Genomic DNA, 16,324 nt, shown 5'->3' on the forward strand with positions numbered 1-16,324 from the left:
ACCAGTGTCTTCTCCGTGATCAGACTGTACCCACTCCTCCGATGAATATGCATTGGACTCGGGGCACTCTTCGTCGTCCGATTGAACGTCCGCCTGAGCAATAATGCTCGGTTGTGCTCCGCGTTTTCCGGCATTCGCGTCGCTAGCCGGTGAGGCTTTATGACGTGATCATAGCCACCACGTCAACGCTTCCAACTTCGGCGTCAACCTCAGAGTCACCATCATCATCATCGTCGTCATCAATGTGCTCTTTAGCACTGGTTGATGCTTCTTTTCTTTGAAAAAAAACGATCAAGCGTGAGCTGCTTGCCACCGGTCACCATTTTCGCTTTCTCAGCCATTGTCCCCTCAACACTCTAGCTCCGCCTCACGTCTTCCACCACTGACGCCTACCCGATCTTGTCCAAAGAGAGTCATCGCTGCCATCTAGGGGCCAAAAATAGTCATTATACTAACTACCTGTAGATCTGCTTGATACTTTCAGCACAGCTGGCCAAGGCTTTCCTCCACCCGTTTCCCAAAAAAAAACAAAAAAACTTGGTGAACGTCTTTTAACCTCTTTGGCGCTCCTCCGTAGGATTTTACTAAACGTTATTTAACGTTTTTGGCAGTCAAAGAGTTAATCATGGCTCACCTGCTTTCATTTTGGCTGTTACTGGATCCCTGAGCAAATGTGATGTCATTTTCACTCAACAGTCAACACCATGTGGCAAAATTGCCTCAGATGGATAAAAAAAAATGGTGGCTCTTGCTGCTTAATTCATGTTCCACAAACGCAGTATTAATCAGAATGTTGTACAGTATTTAGATTAATGAAGGTGCATAGAACATATTATTGTAAAGAATATTATGGGGTTGACAAACACTTTATGGGGTTTCCATCCAAATGTTTTGAGATTTTTAATCGGATTTAGTGAAATTGAAGTTTCCATTCGGTTGTATTTTGCGAATCTTCAAAGGAGAGGGACCGCAACATGAAATGACATCATATGAGAGCGCTCCTCCGCCTCAAGGTACTCGGCTGACTGCCAACTTAAGATTAATGTTCTCTTCTTTTATTACTTCCAGAAATATTTCAATTTATTCATCCCCCAAATAAACAGACCTTACTTCAAAGTCCACCGCCATTTTTTTTTTTGCGTCTACGATATGTTCATGTGACAAAAAGTTTGATGTGGTACCCGGTAAACCTTTTTCCATAGCCAAAATCACATTTTCCTTTTGTCGATACGCTGAAAAATCCATCTCCAAGTGCAAAAATGTTTTCTTTTTTTTGTGTGCAAATCCTGGTGAGGAAAAAAATGCTTAATGTAAATGTTAAGACGTGGGCTACATACGTCCTACCATGCAATTCTAAAAACAAGTGTTACAAAAAATATATAAAAATACAATTATTATTATTATTATTATTATTATTATTATCATTATTATTTGCTTGGAGATATTTCAACAGAAATTGCCCCTGATCGGAATCTTGTATGCCGCCTCTGAGTGTACGCATGTACATATGCATACAAATAAACATCTACGTGTTTGGCTATACATCTTCAGAATACTAATGGCTGCCACATAGCCTGCACTTCCTTCCACTGTAATGAGGTCTGTCATTTATTCAAGTCTACTAAATCAGACGAAAAGCCCATTGTGATGGCGTGTGTATGTGTGATAAACCACACGCACATTACCCCGTGTGTTGCAGAACAACATGTGTGTGTCACGTGTTTGCCAGATCAATACTTTAACCTGCACAATGTAAGAGATGAATTGAAAAAGCATGTCCATGTCGATTGGACCGACGTGTGTGTGCGTGTGTGCACGGTTGTGTCCATGACGACAGCTTCTCTCTCCCCGCCTTATTTGCTTTCTGCACTGCCAGTTTTCTCTTCCCAGTTCCATTCTTCATACACCTAATAGTTGTTAGAAGTTAGAATGACTTGAATTTTTAAGGAAATCTGGTTTAGTTCAAATATGACGCAATACTCTTGCAAAAAGGAACAACCATCCAGCAAAGGCAGTTTAAATGAATGTAAATCCTATTTATCCAAAAAAAAGAAGTTTTTAATGAGAATAAAATGCACTTTGTAATATTGTAATTTATATAAAAAAGCATGTCTGTAATTGCAAATAAACTGAAAATAATAAACCATTTTTGGGTACTAGGCAGACAGACATACAGATGTAGCTACTAATTTTAGGAATGTGTTATTATTATGAATCCCACTTGAGTGTCAGGCATTCCTGCCTGGATGCAGCAGCCAATCATATTGCAGTGAGGTAAATCCTCGAAGTGGGATTCAAACGCTTCACTGAGAGGTCTCAACTCCTCTCTCAACCCATCAATGCAGCACTAATATTAGTCATTCTTCACTGAGGATAAATAATATACATAGTATTCACGGGATTGCGAGTCCGCCCCTCATGCTGAGGCAAATTTGAGTCAGCTGTGCTTCTTTTGTGTTTACACCAAATGTTCTTTTAGTTATTGATGAATGTCACCCCCAGCTTCGTATGCGGAAGATTTAGCTCATCACTCTTTGCAGCGGTACACGTTGAAACATTTGATTAGTGGAATCGATTGGATTACAAACATTTGCCGATACTGTCCGGACCGGACCACATGGTAACGTATGCTCTGAGGTAGGACGGCTCCCAACACACGGACAATTCTTGCTTCTTCTGTACTTTTAGCTATCATTGGTTGCTATGTCAATTTATCATTTGTGAATTTGAGGTGAAGAATCTTGGCTTATTTTTAAATCAAGTTAGCTAGTTTCCAGACCGCGTTATCATGTTACAACAAAAACAACAACATCGTTGATTCATCACTTATTTTCGTACACTTTAACAACAATTTCAACTTTTGGGCTGCTGGGAAAGGAAAATAAGAGACCTTAAGGAGGGTATTTGGAGAGATCTCAAAACCGACCATCTGACCACCAAATCTATTTTTAGCCAGAGCTAGCCACCGCTAGTGGTTCACATATATCAGGATTGCATTATGGTAAAAGTGTTTTTACTAGGGGTGTTACAAAAAAACGATTTTAACGGAAAATCAGGTTTTGAATTAAGCGATGCAAGTGCACCGGCACACAGGCCAATAAATCTGTCTAAAAATAGCTTGAACCACCCGATGGCAGTCAAGACGTTATAAATCAGGTTTACGTCGCTGATACAGCTTCTTTGTTATAACAGAAACAAAACAGTCCAGTTGACGCTGCTAAAGCCAACTTCACAATAAAAGCCTTCCAATTAACAGTTTGACGTCAATGCAATTGCCTTGTTACTTGTATTTTGAAATCAATCGTCACAGCGCGTGGAGGGCGTCGCAGCTCAAGGCGGTTATAACGCTTGACTCGTCCTCTTCGACTTCAACTCAACACAACGCTATACCGGAATCATATATAACTAATAAATAATAGTTAATTAGTATGTCATTATATGATATGGCACAAGTCTCTGGCGTTAGCAATTAGCCACTAACAGGAGTGGAAACGATGACGGCAATTACAATTTACTAATTACAATTAATAGTCCATCTAGTTACTTCTGTTTACAATACCTTAACAACTACCTGCCTTTCATCCTCCATTCTAGTTGCTGGTATGTCAATGAATCAAAAATAAAGAATAATCCTGCCTTTCTTATATATAATTCTTGTAACATTTACCACCAAAAATTGGAGCGCCTTTTCAGTAGTATCCTTTAAACAGGCATTAAACAAAAACATTCAACAAGAATAATACTGAGAGTCATAGTATAGCAGTTTTGATGACTGTTTTACAAAATAAAAGCAGTTATTTGAAAAGGTGCGAATTACGATATTTAGATACTTTTAAAATAAACAAGATATTCAAATGATTAATGGAGTATCAAAAATAATTGTAAATTAATTTGACAGTTGACTTAATTGTTGAGTAATAAAATAATCGTTGCACCGCTAGACCGAATCAAACCGAATTGAATCGTAATCCTACTGAACCGAACTGAATCGTCCCATTTTAAAATCAAACCATCCTCATGTATCGAGATGCATATCGAATTGTCTTGCTTGGAGAGATTTACACCCCTAGTTTTTACCATCTTACAATGACACTTACCTTAATCAAAATGGTCAGAACACGCTTTGGTAGACTTTGTCGTTGGAAGTCCTTTGGATTTATCTTTGCAATTCCGGACACCTCTTTGTCCGTTCCCATTTGACATTCCATGGACCCGTTAACGGCATACTGTATAATGTGGGGCAAATGACTTTGATGTGAATACTATAAGTTTCATTTCACATTTTTTGTTCGCCCTATTTTTGCACCATTGTGAAGCGGTTCGTGAAAATCCGGAATAAATGAAATCAAAGTAACTTGTAGTAAAGCAACATGCAGGCCGTTTGCCTCACTAAAGGCCTGCCTGGTCGATAGGTGGGGATCAGTGACGTCATCTGAATACGATGTGTATGACAGTGAGAGTTATACTGTCTGTGTGCATGTTGCTGCACTGTTTATGTTGTCTGCTGCTTAAACTGTTAAAGCACAGCATCATACATGTTAATTAGCATTAGCATGAATCTAAGGTTGTTTGTTTGTTTCTAGTGGTAGTTCAAATCCCCGCTCTGACTGTCCACTGTTGAAGTGTCCTTGGGCAATATTCTGAACCTTAATTTGCTCCCACTGGGCCTGGCAGCACTTTTCATGGCAGCAGCCACCCACTGGTTAATGAATGTGTCTGTGAATGGGTAATTGGAAGCCTCTGTAAACAGTTTTAATACACTAGATTCGTCCTTGTCAGTCTGATAGATCATTTTGGGCTTTTTTAATAAGTAGCTGAATCCGCATTGTTCAGGCTAAGTGTATTTGTTTTGCTTCTCAACACAGACGGTCAAACGTAGAGAAGTCGTCGGTCCAGTGTAAGCTCAATTACTTGCATGTGCATGTACCGTATGCACAATTGGGAAATTAGACCTTTTTGGTAAAGGTCAGCTATGACAATTTTCTTAAGGGCATTTTTTTTCTTTACTTTTTTCATTTGTGGATTTCTTGGAAATAATGTGGAACCTTAAACGTAAAAAAAAAAATCTATTTCAGGATGTGGGTCTCCTGACAACCTCACGACTCTAGCTGGATTCTGAAGTATTCGGTTTAGGTGAACGGTATGGGATTTTTATTAAGTTTTAGGTGGACTAATGAGTACACACTCACACGCACGCACACATGCACACACACATAAACACGCACATGCACATAGTCACGCACATACAAAATAAATAAAATAAAAAATAAAATAAAAAAGAGAGCAATGATGATGACATGTCGAATCGGTAAAAATAAATAAAAAAGAAAGCAGTGATGATGACATGTTGAATCGGTAAAATTACCGAATGAACAATACTGAGCTCTCAAGAAAAATTAAAAATTAAAAAAATCAATTTCAGGATGTGGATGTGGGTGTACATTTTCGCCACAGGAAGAAAAAAAAAGTGAATTAATTATTCCAGAATCAAACCCACTCCATAATAAAACACCCCATCATCATTTCACAGTCTTAAAAAAGACAGTTTCTAGATGTCTTGATATTTGTATTTAGTGTTTGTGAAGCTTATTATTAAAGGATCTTTGTGCAGTTTGTCTTTTTTTTTTTTACTCGCAATTGCCACCTCTGGCCCAAAGCGTAACTGCAGCACCTGTGTCACACTCAATCATGATAAACAAAGACATGACTTCAAATGAGGTAAGAAAAGCTCCGCCCCTCCAATCCCACCAAAAACTGTGGAGTGTGAGGGTCCGCACACTCTACTCTAAAGGGAAGATAAAAGCTGATAGGTGCAGTCAGAGTAAAACAGTCAGGGCTTTTTCATGCTCATCTGGGCATTAGTGAAGTGGGCATGATTTAGAAAAAGCTTTAACTTTACCTTTATAAATGGCACCTTATTATTAAGCCTATTACGGGTTGTGCTGACTAGTCGACTATTCCACAATCATGTTTAAGAGCTCCATGTTAACGAGTCGCTAATCAGATGTTTTGGCTCGAGGAGGAAGAGACACTTTCTTTAACGGGGAGTTATTGAAATTAGTCGGACACCTTAATTGATTTGTTTTCTATTTCTAAAGCAAATACTTCTCCTGGACCATTGTCATATATATATATATATATATATATATATATATATATACTGTATATATAAACATACTGAACGTGTTACTCTATGGAATCAGATTTGTATATAACTCTGGAGTCGCTCCCTCGTGTGTCCAAGTGTGGGGGCACCAGGCGATGTGCCAGCACCTACTTTAAATTATTCTCACAGATGAGAACGTGGCCATGATAGGATGGTGCCACAGACTTGGCACCAAGTCAAAAATCTGATGCACACCTTTATCCCTTTAGGGGATTTGTCAAGAATTTTTCAATGTCACAAGCTCAAACTTTATTATCATCACCTCAAGAAACGTTAGCACAGTGACACTTTGAACTATCTGTGCATGAATGCTGACCTCTAGTGGATCCTGGACGAGGTTGCACTTCAGTTGTGGACGATCCGCAGTGTAGAGCGTTGTGAGATAATGTATTTGTGAACTGTACTCCCACTCCCCTGTGTGCAGCCCTCCTCCCTGTGTTATTTTGTAATTCTCTTTCCTCTCTACATTACGCTGGCCCCGAGTTTCTTCTCTTCGGCCTCATTTACCATTCTCTTTCTTCTCTCCCTCCAATGCAGCACCTGCTGGCTCACGCTCCAGAATGAAAAAAAAAATAGTTTCCCTGTCTGATTCAGGGTATGAATAAAACATTGTTTATTTCAAAACCTGCGTATGACACTGTCTCTAGCTGCCTTATTTGTCTGGGGGTGTCTGTCTTATCCACAGCCAGGCCCTGGTTGTTTTTCAGTCGTGTGTGTGTGTAAAGGTGTAGGGCTCGGTCAGCCTGTTTAATGATGCAGTGTCATTCAAATTGTTGGACTAGTAATTTGATGTTATCTTGATTGATCTTAAATTCAGTCTGTTGTCTGTATTGGAATGTGGGGGCAAGCCGGAGTACCGTGTGACCAAACTCGGAAAGCAGATACAGATACAGTATATATAATACACATTTTATTTTTTATATGAAGACAGATTTGATCATGGTTATTCGACCCCAAGCGATGGTGTGGGTGTAGATTACTTCCGACAGTGACACATATTAGGATTGTTCTCCTATATTTTGTCCAGTCGATTTTCCTAGCATTGCTCTATTTACTTGATATATGTTTTTAAAAGTGACTAGCTTTATTTTTTCTGCTCCACGTCTTCTCCAACGTGTTCTATTTTACATCTGTATTGATTGTCTGTGTGGCTGGGCTCTCAGCGTGGCAGCAACGCTGAAGAGGAGGAGGAAGAGGAGGACGTTTTTGGCCAGACATCTGGCTCATTGATTTGAAGGAAATTCTGCACGTTCATGCGAGCCCTCCAATGACTCATCAGCATCGGGAGACATTAGGCGTGGTGACTAAGGATTGTCATCTCTGGAGTGAATACATTTTGGTGCATATAATGTAGATCCGCAATGGTCACATCATCTCATTAGCAGATAAAGTGAAACATTATGATCAGTGCAAATAGACGGTGCAGCCTGTGTTGTTTGTTCTTTATCACCAGAGAGGATGAGCGTGCTGAATCAAATATGCTTTAGTTCTGAAAACGGACACATTTGAGACCTTAAGATAAATGTTTGTTCCTAAAATCAATCATGTTTTCTAAACTCACCATCATAAAACGTTTAACTGGTGGAGGCCTCAGTTCAAAAAGAACATTATTAAAATTTGACTTTTTCTTTGTGTACAAATAGTTGGGTCGCTGCTGTACCTGCTCACCCATCAAGTATCACATTATTAAACAAACACTCACATTTATTCGTGGTCTGCTTATTTCTAAAATAGTGGGGCTAATTAACTTACCGGTAATAATCACCCACACAGTTTCCCAACCAATGACTTGGCAGTTAGTCTGGCCGAAGTTTAAGAGCAAAAGACCCGCTGTCAATCATTTCAAAGCCAAAAGGAAAGCAGAGCCCAGAATTGCAGTAGTGTTCACTAGCAGTATTGTTAGTTTTTATGAAAATTTGGGCTCTTTTTCTAGCTCGACTTTCGAAAAAAATAAGTTGCTGTTTTGGCTCTTAAGTGTCTCCTCAATTTATTCATTTTTTGTTGCTTTCATTAACTTATTACCAAATTATCCTTGAAATGACTTACTAATTAAAAAAACAAAAAAAACAGTACATTGATTATGTATTATTCGTAGTGCTTTAAAGACAGAATTTAGTGCCATCTAGTGGTGAAATAATTCAGTTAAAAAACGTACTATTCATTTTGAGAAATTGCAAAAAAATATATGCTCTGTCTCATCAATATAATTTTTTAAAAATATAATCCTATGCCTAGTAGGGGTGTAAAAAAAATCGAGCGCACAATTCTCGTATCGATTCAATATGCAGCTGAATCGATTTTTAAATATAATTTTTATATGGAAATATGCAACAAAATGTCTTAATTAGGGTTAGGGTTCCCACTTTAAGCATGGCAGAATGTTATATTAATCTAACATTAAGCCTTAAAATTTGATTTCAATGCTGTTCAAACATGAAACAGATTGCAACCTGTTTTTTCATACAAATCTTACAGTGTACATGTACGAGTTTACTGATTAGTATTTTCTAAATTTCAGTTAAAAATTTGCAATAATTGACTTACAGATTTGTATCGGGATTAATCGGTATCGAATCGAACCGTGACCTATGAATCGTGATACAGATCAAATCGCAAGGTACTAGGCAATTCACACCCCTAATATTGTCTAGTAATTGCTAATTATATTACATAGGTTGCACTGCACCTTACAAGGAGTCTGCCATGTTTCGCCGCAATCTTTCTGTTACGGATGTCCAAAGGAGAAGAACTTGCACAGAGTGGTCTCTTGGAGGCACCGTTAGAAATTAAAGAAAATGAAATGAAAATGAAATGAAAATGAAATGAAAATGAAATGAAAATGAAATGAAAATGAAATGAAAATGAAACAAATGAAGCTTCATGAAGCACGCATATTTTTGGACTCTTCTAGATGGCACTAATGGTTTAAAGATGCAATGGAAACTTAATCACGTTCCATTGCACTAGCCTTTATATTTAAACCAAGAGCACCATCTAGAGGAGTGAAAAAAATATTGCAAGTGCTTCATGAAGCTTCATGATGCTTCATTTTCCCATCACTAGGCACCGTAGTGTACGTGCTTCAAAATGCCCACGCTCTGCACTGGTTTCTTTTCATCACATACTCGGAGCGCTACAAAAAAACGGAGTAACACAAAGGACCATCAAAATGGGTGTAATATGTTTGTGTATAGTTTAACTATTGATGGAGAAAAGTAAGCATGTCTAATGTAGGTTGTTTGTGTAGCCTGCCCAATATGACATTTTCCAAGTCTGCACTCTGCCCACGATGGGTTGCAGGTATTTGTATTGTGCAATTCAGCAGTATTTGATGCAGGTTCACATGCTTGAGATGGGGACGGTAGCTCCTAAAACAACCTGATTTCAGCAAGACATGAAACAATATTTTCCTGAAAGCATGTCACAAACATGTTATGAAGACACCTGGGAACTGTTTTAAATTGTGTGGAAAGAATGCAATACAGCACATCCCTTTTTAGTCCTAACAAACAAATCCTCTATTTGAGATCTAAAGGCAGCTGGTTGACAAATTTCCCGTAGAGAGCAATTATATTTAGGATGAGTCCAAGCTGTCACCATCATTAAACGTATATTAACCCGTGCAGTACATGTACTAAATGACATTTTAGCAAAATGAAATCCAATTCATTCTTTCAAAATCTTCCTATTTTCCCACTCGGTGTCCATGCTTCTTTACGCTGACTTTTTTCCCCTTCTTTGTTGACAGCGTGGTTGCTCCATTTCAAGTGGTCTATTGAGCAGCATGCTTCATTACAGATAAGTCTGTCAGCAACAACACCACAGAGGACAATACGGGTGACCCTAATCACACACACAGACACAAACACACAAGCTGACAGAAAAGCTCATCCTAAGTGACGTTGTCGCTCTTGCACGTGGCGGTAAGGCAAACAAACACAAGCAAACGTGAGCCATTTCTCTTTACTCTTGCCGCACTAATGCATCCTGGCTGCACAGAAACCGAGCTCCGATTGCACGCGTCACTGATGTAAACACCGACATATTGAACCAGGCACTCACAATAGACATGGGGGGAGAAACAATGTGGAAACTTAGCTGGACTTAAAAATAAAAAATTTGCACACTCATTTCTTGAAGAGCTGACATTTTGGGAGTTGGCGGTGCAAGGTCAAAAAGAGCGGGCTGCTTGTTGAAGGACAGAGTAATGAGAAGAAAGACAGAAATGGGGCATAAAAGTGAGGTGGGGAAAAAAAACTATTCTTACTAGCCGCTGGCAGCTTTTCTATCCCTCTGGATTTTTCACCTCATTCCAGCTGGCACGGTGGAAAAAATTGGACCTGCAGATGTGTCCTTTATTCATTTCGTTATTTCCCACCTCTTTCTCCACTTATTTCATAAAGTGTACAAAATCTCACAATATACTATCAATACTAAAAAGTATTATACAGTACATTCATTTTTGTCTCTTTTAGATTTACAATTTTTGACTAAAGATACGATGACTTCTTTACTTGATGAAGTCCTTCAAAATCAAAACAAAAATAAAAGATGGCCTCGTGGCTCTGAAATGATCTCCAAAAGTCTGTTATGTACAAAGGATACACAAATTGCTTCACTTCCTCCGACGCTATTGATTGTTCCAAATTTCTGCTGCTGCTAAATCCACCACACAAAAGTGCACGATGAGGAAGAGTAAGTTAACTGAAATGTGCAACACTTAGGGGCATTCTGAGTGAGCTGAAGTTATACTTTAGGGTTCGACTCCTCTGTGTTGTATGTTTGCTTCCTCCCACAATCAAAAATAATAACAATAAAAAATCCCAATTTGTTTAATTGTACACTCAAATGTCCATAGGTGCGATTGTGAGTGTAAATGGTTGTTTTTCTATATGTGACCACCTGCAATTGACTGGTGACCAGTCCTGGGTGTACCTCACCTCTCACCTTAGGTCTGCTGGGATAGGCTCCAGCTCACCCACGACCCTAATGTGGACAAGCACTACAGAAGATCAATGCGTGGGCAATTAATTGATTCATTCTTGATCAAGTCAATGTTGAGAAATGACCAATCTTAATAGTAATATTTCAACACCCTAAATGAGTGAATGCCAAATAAACTAGCAGTAAAAGTAAAATGTGGGAGAATACAATGTAAGGTATGTGGTATGTCATTATAATATAAAGCTTATTGCTTTTTGTTGGTTCTTCTGTAGTAGCAGCGGTAGGAGTAGTAGTAGTAGTCGTAGTAGTACTAGTAGTAGTAGTTAAAACATACATTTAAGCGATAGTGAGAAGATTCTAAATCAAGTGTCCAAACTGCGGCCTGGGGGCCAATTGTGGCCCGCCATACAGTACTCAGTGGCCCATGGCATATGCTAGAAATGACATTTGACATGGGCCACTAGGCTAGTTTAAAAAATAAAATAAATAAAAAGGGGGCTGGAAGCGGGCAGAGTGAGAAAGGAGGGTGTAAAAAAAATGGTGCCACTACTAATAATAAATTGCTTTATACCATATTTTGTAGAGCTTTTCTAGATGTGCAAAGATACAAATAAACTATTTATGACTAAAATAACACAATGTGTCTTTAACACACTGTGGTGAATAAATATTCAATTTCAGCAGCATAACATGTTTTCTTCCACTTTGTCAAGGTCCGATTTATGAATATTAATGAACCTCAAGCAACTGTTTGAAAAATGGTCAGCTCAATACTGTTTCTGAATGTGGAGATGGGATTTGGTTGCTGTTCAATGCAGTGGTGGATCTAGTCTAGTGGATTGCAGAGCTGAGGCCACCCCAAAATCTTAAATTCTTTATTATTTCTCAGAAACCTCTCTTGTAGCAGTTTTTTTTAATCTATATATAAACAGTGGAACCTCGAAGTTTGAACGTCTCGGAACTCGTACAAATCGGCTTCGACCAAAAAATCTGAGTAAAAAATGTCTAGAAGATTCTCGGAGTTTGAACACCCAAGCAAAGCCGAACGTACCTTGAGTAGCCGAGTGAAGCCGAGCGATGCCGAATGCTCACGTTGCGGCAGTGGAGACGGAGCGCTGCTCATTTCCAGTCAGAGAGGGTGAATACTCCCGGAGGTGCTCCGTACGTGTTAGAGCTTGGGAACGGATTAATTGAATTTACATTATTTCCTATGGGAAAAAATGTTTTCGGAGGTTGAACAATTCGGACTTTGAACACTTCACAGGAACAAATTGTGTTCAAACTCCGAGGTACCACTGTATAGAATTAGGAATCTTAAATATGTAACTGCGTGCTTTATTGCGTTCAGCGTGCTTAATAAATAAATTCAAACCTTGCATCCTTCCATTTTCTGTATGTGGCCCTCAAATGAAAAAAAATTGTACACCCCTGCTCTAAATGATCCATAAGTGTGAATGTAAACATGAATGTCTATATGTGCCCTGCAATTGGCATGGTGGCCAGTCTGCAGTGCACCCTGCTACTAAGGCAGCTGGTGTAGGCTACCGTACCATCCTCATGACATAAATGAGGATGAATGCTAAAGAAAGGGGTGGATGGATGGAAAATACAGTGTGACTGTCACTCGTGTTGTGCATTTGTGTCCATCTGTTGGGAAAAAGGAGCACTGAGGAAAGATGATTGTAGACTGTTAGCCGGCGACTGCCATATGGTTGTCACTTGTGGTCATTATTGTATGCTGCACGTAATATTTTATTTTCTTAATGTAGTTGATTTTATGTTATAGTAACTACAGTACAGTATATAGTTGATGTTGAACAATAATGTGTGCCACAAAATTAAAGTTTAGAGGCTGTGTTTTATTGTGCTTAGATTTAGCAGTAGTTAACTTTAACACAACTCAAATTTATTTACACCCTTGTGTAACTTTTAAGAATATTATTTATTTATTTTAAAAACAAAATATGATACAGAAAAATGTGTACCATGTTCAGTTTAAATAAATAAATAAATATTTCTCCTTTAATACTTTTTAGAGCAGACCCATTGGCAATTCACGGCATCCTTGGGGCTAACTATAACCCACTGGCAAAAAAACAAACTAACCTCCAGTTGTGTCCCTTCAACATATTTCCTTTTGACCCTACAACTTTCCTATTTAGACGGGGCTTTGGCAGTATCTAGTAGCTTCTTGAGGAATTTCAAAAAGAGCACAAAAAAACAAACAACAAATAGGCAAATTTTTCATTAAATAGCTGGAGATAGGTTCCAAAGACAAAAAAGTAAATAATTGAATTCCTGAATAGTAGATTGTAAGTAGTAAGTAAATCAAAGTAGAAAAATGGGTAATGCACAACTTTGTTTTCCCAAACTATATCCGGTATGTTGGTGTTTAGACCTCTCCTCATTTTCTATTCATCTCCTGCTCATCCTCTCCACTTCTCCTTATCCACCGCCTCTCGCTCACCCCCTCGACCACCCCCCTCCTTCCCCCGCACATCACTGGCTTCCTGACGAGCGCTGCCAAAGGAACGATGAGCGCAGCTCATTCTTCCATCCCAACATCAGTCGGCAGGACCAAAAGGAACTTCAACTTGTCGCTCACTTCCACTTGGCTGTCAACTTGTCGTTTGGACACTTTGGCGATACAAATGCAAGGATTGTGAGTTGTTTTAAAGAAGTGAGAAAGTTAGGCTCGAAGAGGACCGCCGTCTTGTGGGCGTCGTCGGGCAGGTGTTGTGTTTCTGGCCGAAGTGGGCCTGGGTGCGTCAGTGCAGCGTTGTGCGATGAGCCACAGCGCTCCACCAAGATGTTGACTCTGGATGGCTTGGAGGTGATCGCTGTGCTGGTGGTCATGGGTCTCTTCATCAAAGTTCTGGAGCAGTTTGGGATGTTTGAGCCTGTCGGCGGGGAAGGTAACACCTTTTCCAACTTTTATTACCATACATGCAGTTTTTGATGTGTACATGAGCTTTGAATTGCAGCGTCCCCCGTCTTGTCTCTGTGGTCCCCGGGCGGGCTGCCGTTCTTCGTCTGAGGGTTTTGGGTTACCGGCGCAACCGCGGGACGTGCGCCATCCTTTCTCTCCATCCCCACCTATCCCCCCTGTAACGTGAGCCTCGTGCGAGGCCTCCCTCTGGCACAGGGGTGCGTGCTCTTACCCTTTAATCGATAACACTATGAACAGAAAGTGGGCCTGAGTGCTGTTTGAAGGCGCTCTTGTCAGCCCATTCGCTTTCAGTGGTACCAATGCCGGAGAAAGAATAGCTCAAGCCAGCTAACAAAAAGAGCTGTATGGGAATATTTACCAAGATGTATAAGTTTGTTTGTTTGTTTTTTTCATTTGCATGTGTCTGTTTATCCAGAACATTGGTGACGTCAGAGGTCTGTTATTCTTAGTTCATCCCACAGGTATTTGATGGCCTTCTCTGACATCTGAGCATGACCTTAGAGAACTTGTTTTGGCCACTCAGAACCTAAAATAGCCCTTCCAGTTAACGCAAAGTCACATGGGACTTGACAAATTGATTGTGTCCACTCCTATAAGGGGAAGTCAAGTCAAAATTGTTCCTTACAATCCTTGTGAAGACAAAATCTTCAGATAATGGATGGATGGATGTTCTTTGTGCTCCCACAAGTCTAAGCTCTGATTAATCATGTGTTGTGGACTATGAATTGAGCAGCGAAACCCACCCGTTTTGACCCATCTCAGGGCACGGCCATTTTGCCACTTGCTGTTGACTGAAAATGTCTTCACAGTTGCTCAAGTAACAACTAATCACCGCTCACCTGTTTTCTGAGTTTAACCATGTAACGTCCACAAGCTGAGCCATGATCGGTCCTTGTTACCTGAGCCCTAAGCAAGTGTCATTTTTGGTCCATAGCAAGAGGCAAAATGGCCGCCTCATGAGATGGATCAAAACGGGTGGATTTTCCAGCTGAATTCATATTTCACAAACACAATATTAATATTTTTACTGTGTTTGGAGTAGTGGGTCCACAGAAAATATTTTTGTAAAGAAATCTTTCAAAGGAATTAAACCAGTGCGGGTCCCGCCTCTTGCTAAAGTAAGCTGGGATAGGCTGTAGCTCATTCACAAAACCCTAATTGAGGAGAAACGGCACAGAAAAGGGATAAATGGACATTAAATATATTGGAACTAATCATAGTGTGTCTTGTACTTTAGTATAAAAATGACAAAACAAAGCTAAAATAAATCATTTTAAAATCAAAATTTGCTCATATATATATTGTGGCTGCAAGGGCTGCATGAATTTTCATTCTCCTGGATGTTAGATGAGGACAATTGCCAAGGTGTGCCAACTGTCCTTGTTCCCTTTTACTTAACAGCACACACACACACACACACACACACACACACACACACACACACACACACACACACACACACACACACACACACACAAACACCACCATTACACAATGAGCATCTTTTTCTCTCTCCATATTTTGACCATTCATTAAGAAAAAGGGCCTCCTGTTCACCAAGTCCCCAATGAATACTCAAACTAATGAGTTTTCTCATGAATGGAAGAGATAACTTTATTAGAGCTCACTCACAGGCAATATTCAAAACTCTCGCACGCTACTTTCAATATGCTGTCCTCCTGTGAAAAGTCATTTCAATTATAGTCTGTTGCCAATAATTGTGTGATGTATTAATCATGAGTCTGCCTGAGCTGCCTCAATTACAAATAGGTGATTTAATTAGTGTAACATTTTCAATATAATAGTGGAAGTCTGGCTACTAGTTGCATGCCCATTTTCCTGACATGAGATGGCTTGACTGCAGTCAGCATATATAGACAGTTAATTATTTTTGTAAACGTCTTTAACTTAGCACCCTCTGTATTAAAACACAGAGACAGAGATATATCCTTATGTATTATTTTAAACATTCCTGTCACATAGGTGTAAAAAGAAGTGAACCACTAACATAACAATGCAGATGAGATCTAGTGAGAGTTAGATAATTCTCTTACATTATGCTGACATTTCACATAATGATCATTTAGCCTCGTTTTTGTGCAATTTTAAAATCAGGTTTCCCCGAAAATAGTCCGTTTCCAATTTGGATGACCTGCGGGGGCTGGGGGTTCCACCGAATGCACGGAATATTGAATAACACCATACTAACTCTTTTGGCAAATTGATATCTCACCATCAATCCAAGTTTGGTATTAAACCCGCAA

At 39.4% G+C, this 16,324-nt stretch overlaps 1 protein-coding gene across 4 annotated transcripts in view; it reads left to right on the top strand.

The window, feature by feature from the left end:
• Positions 1-16,324, top strand: part of LOC144061975 (A-type potassium channel modulatory protein KCNIP2-like) — a 119,009-nt gene that overhangs the window by 68,511 nt on the left and 34,174 nt on the right. Inside the window, exon 1 of one of the 4 annotated variants that reach the window (XM_077582948.1) lies at positions 13,945-14,025. The exons of the other annotated variants lie outside the window; for them this stretch is intronic. Within the exon in view, the coding sequence (XP_077439074.1) occupies positions 13,965-14,025 (61 nt within the window). The 5' untranslated portion in view covers positions 13,945-13,964. Of the gene's footprint in view, positions 1-13,944; positions 14,026-16,324 lie in introns of those variants that run through there. 4 annotated transcript variants of the gene reach the window in all.

This window comes from Vanacampus margaritifer, chromosome 12, assembly GCF_051991255.1.
Source record: "Vanacampus margaritifer isolate UIUO_Vmar chromosome 12, RoL_Vmar_1.0, whole genome shotgun sequence".
Classification (NCBI taxonomy): Eukaryota; Metazoa; Chordata; class Actinopteri; order Syngnathiformes; family Syngnathidae; genus Vanacampus; species Vanacampus margaritifer.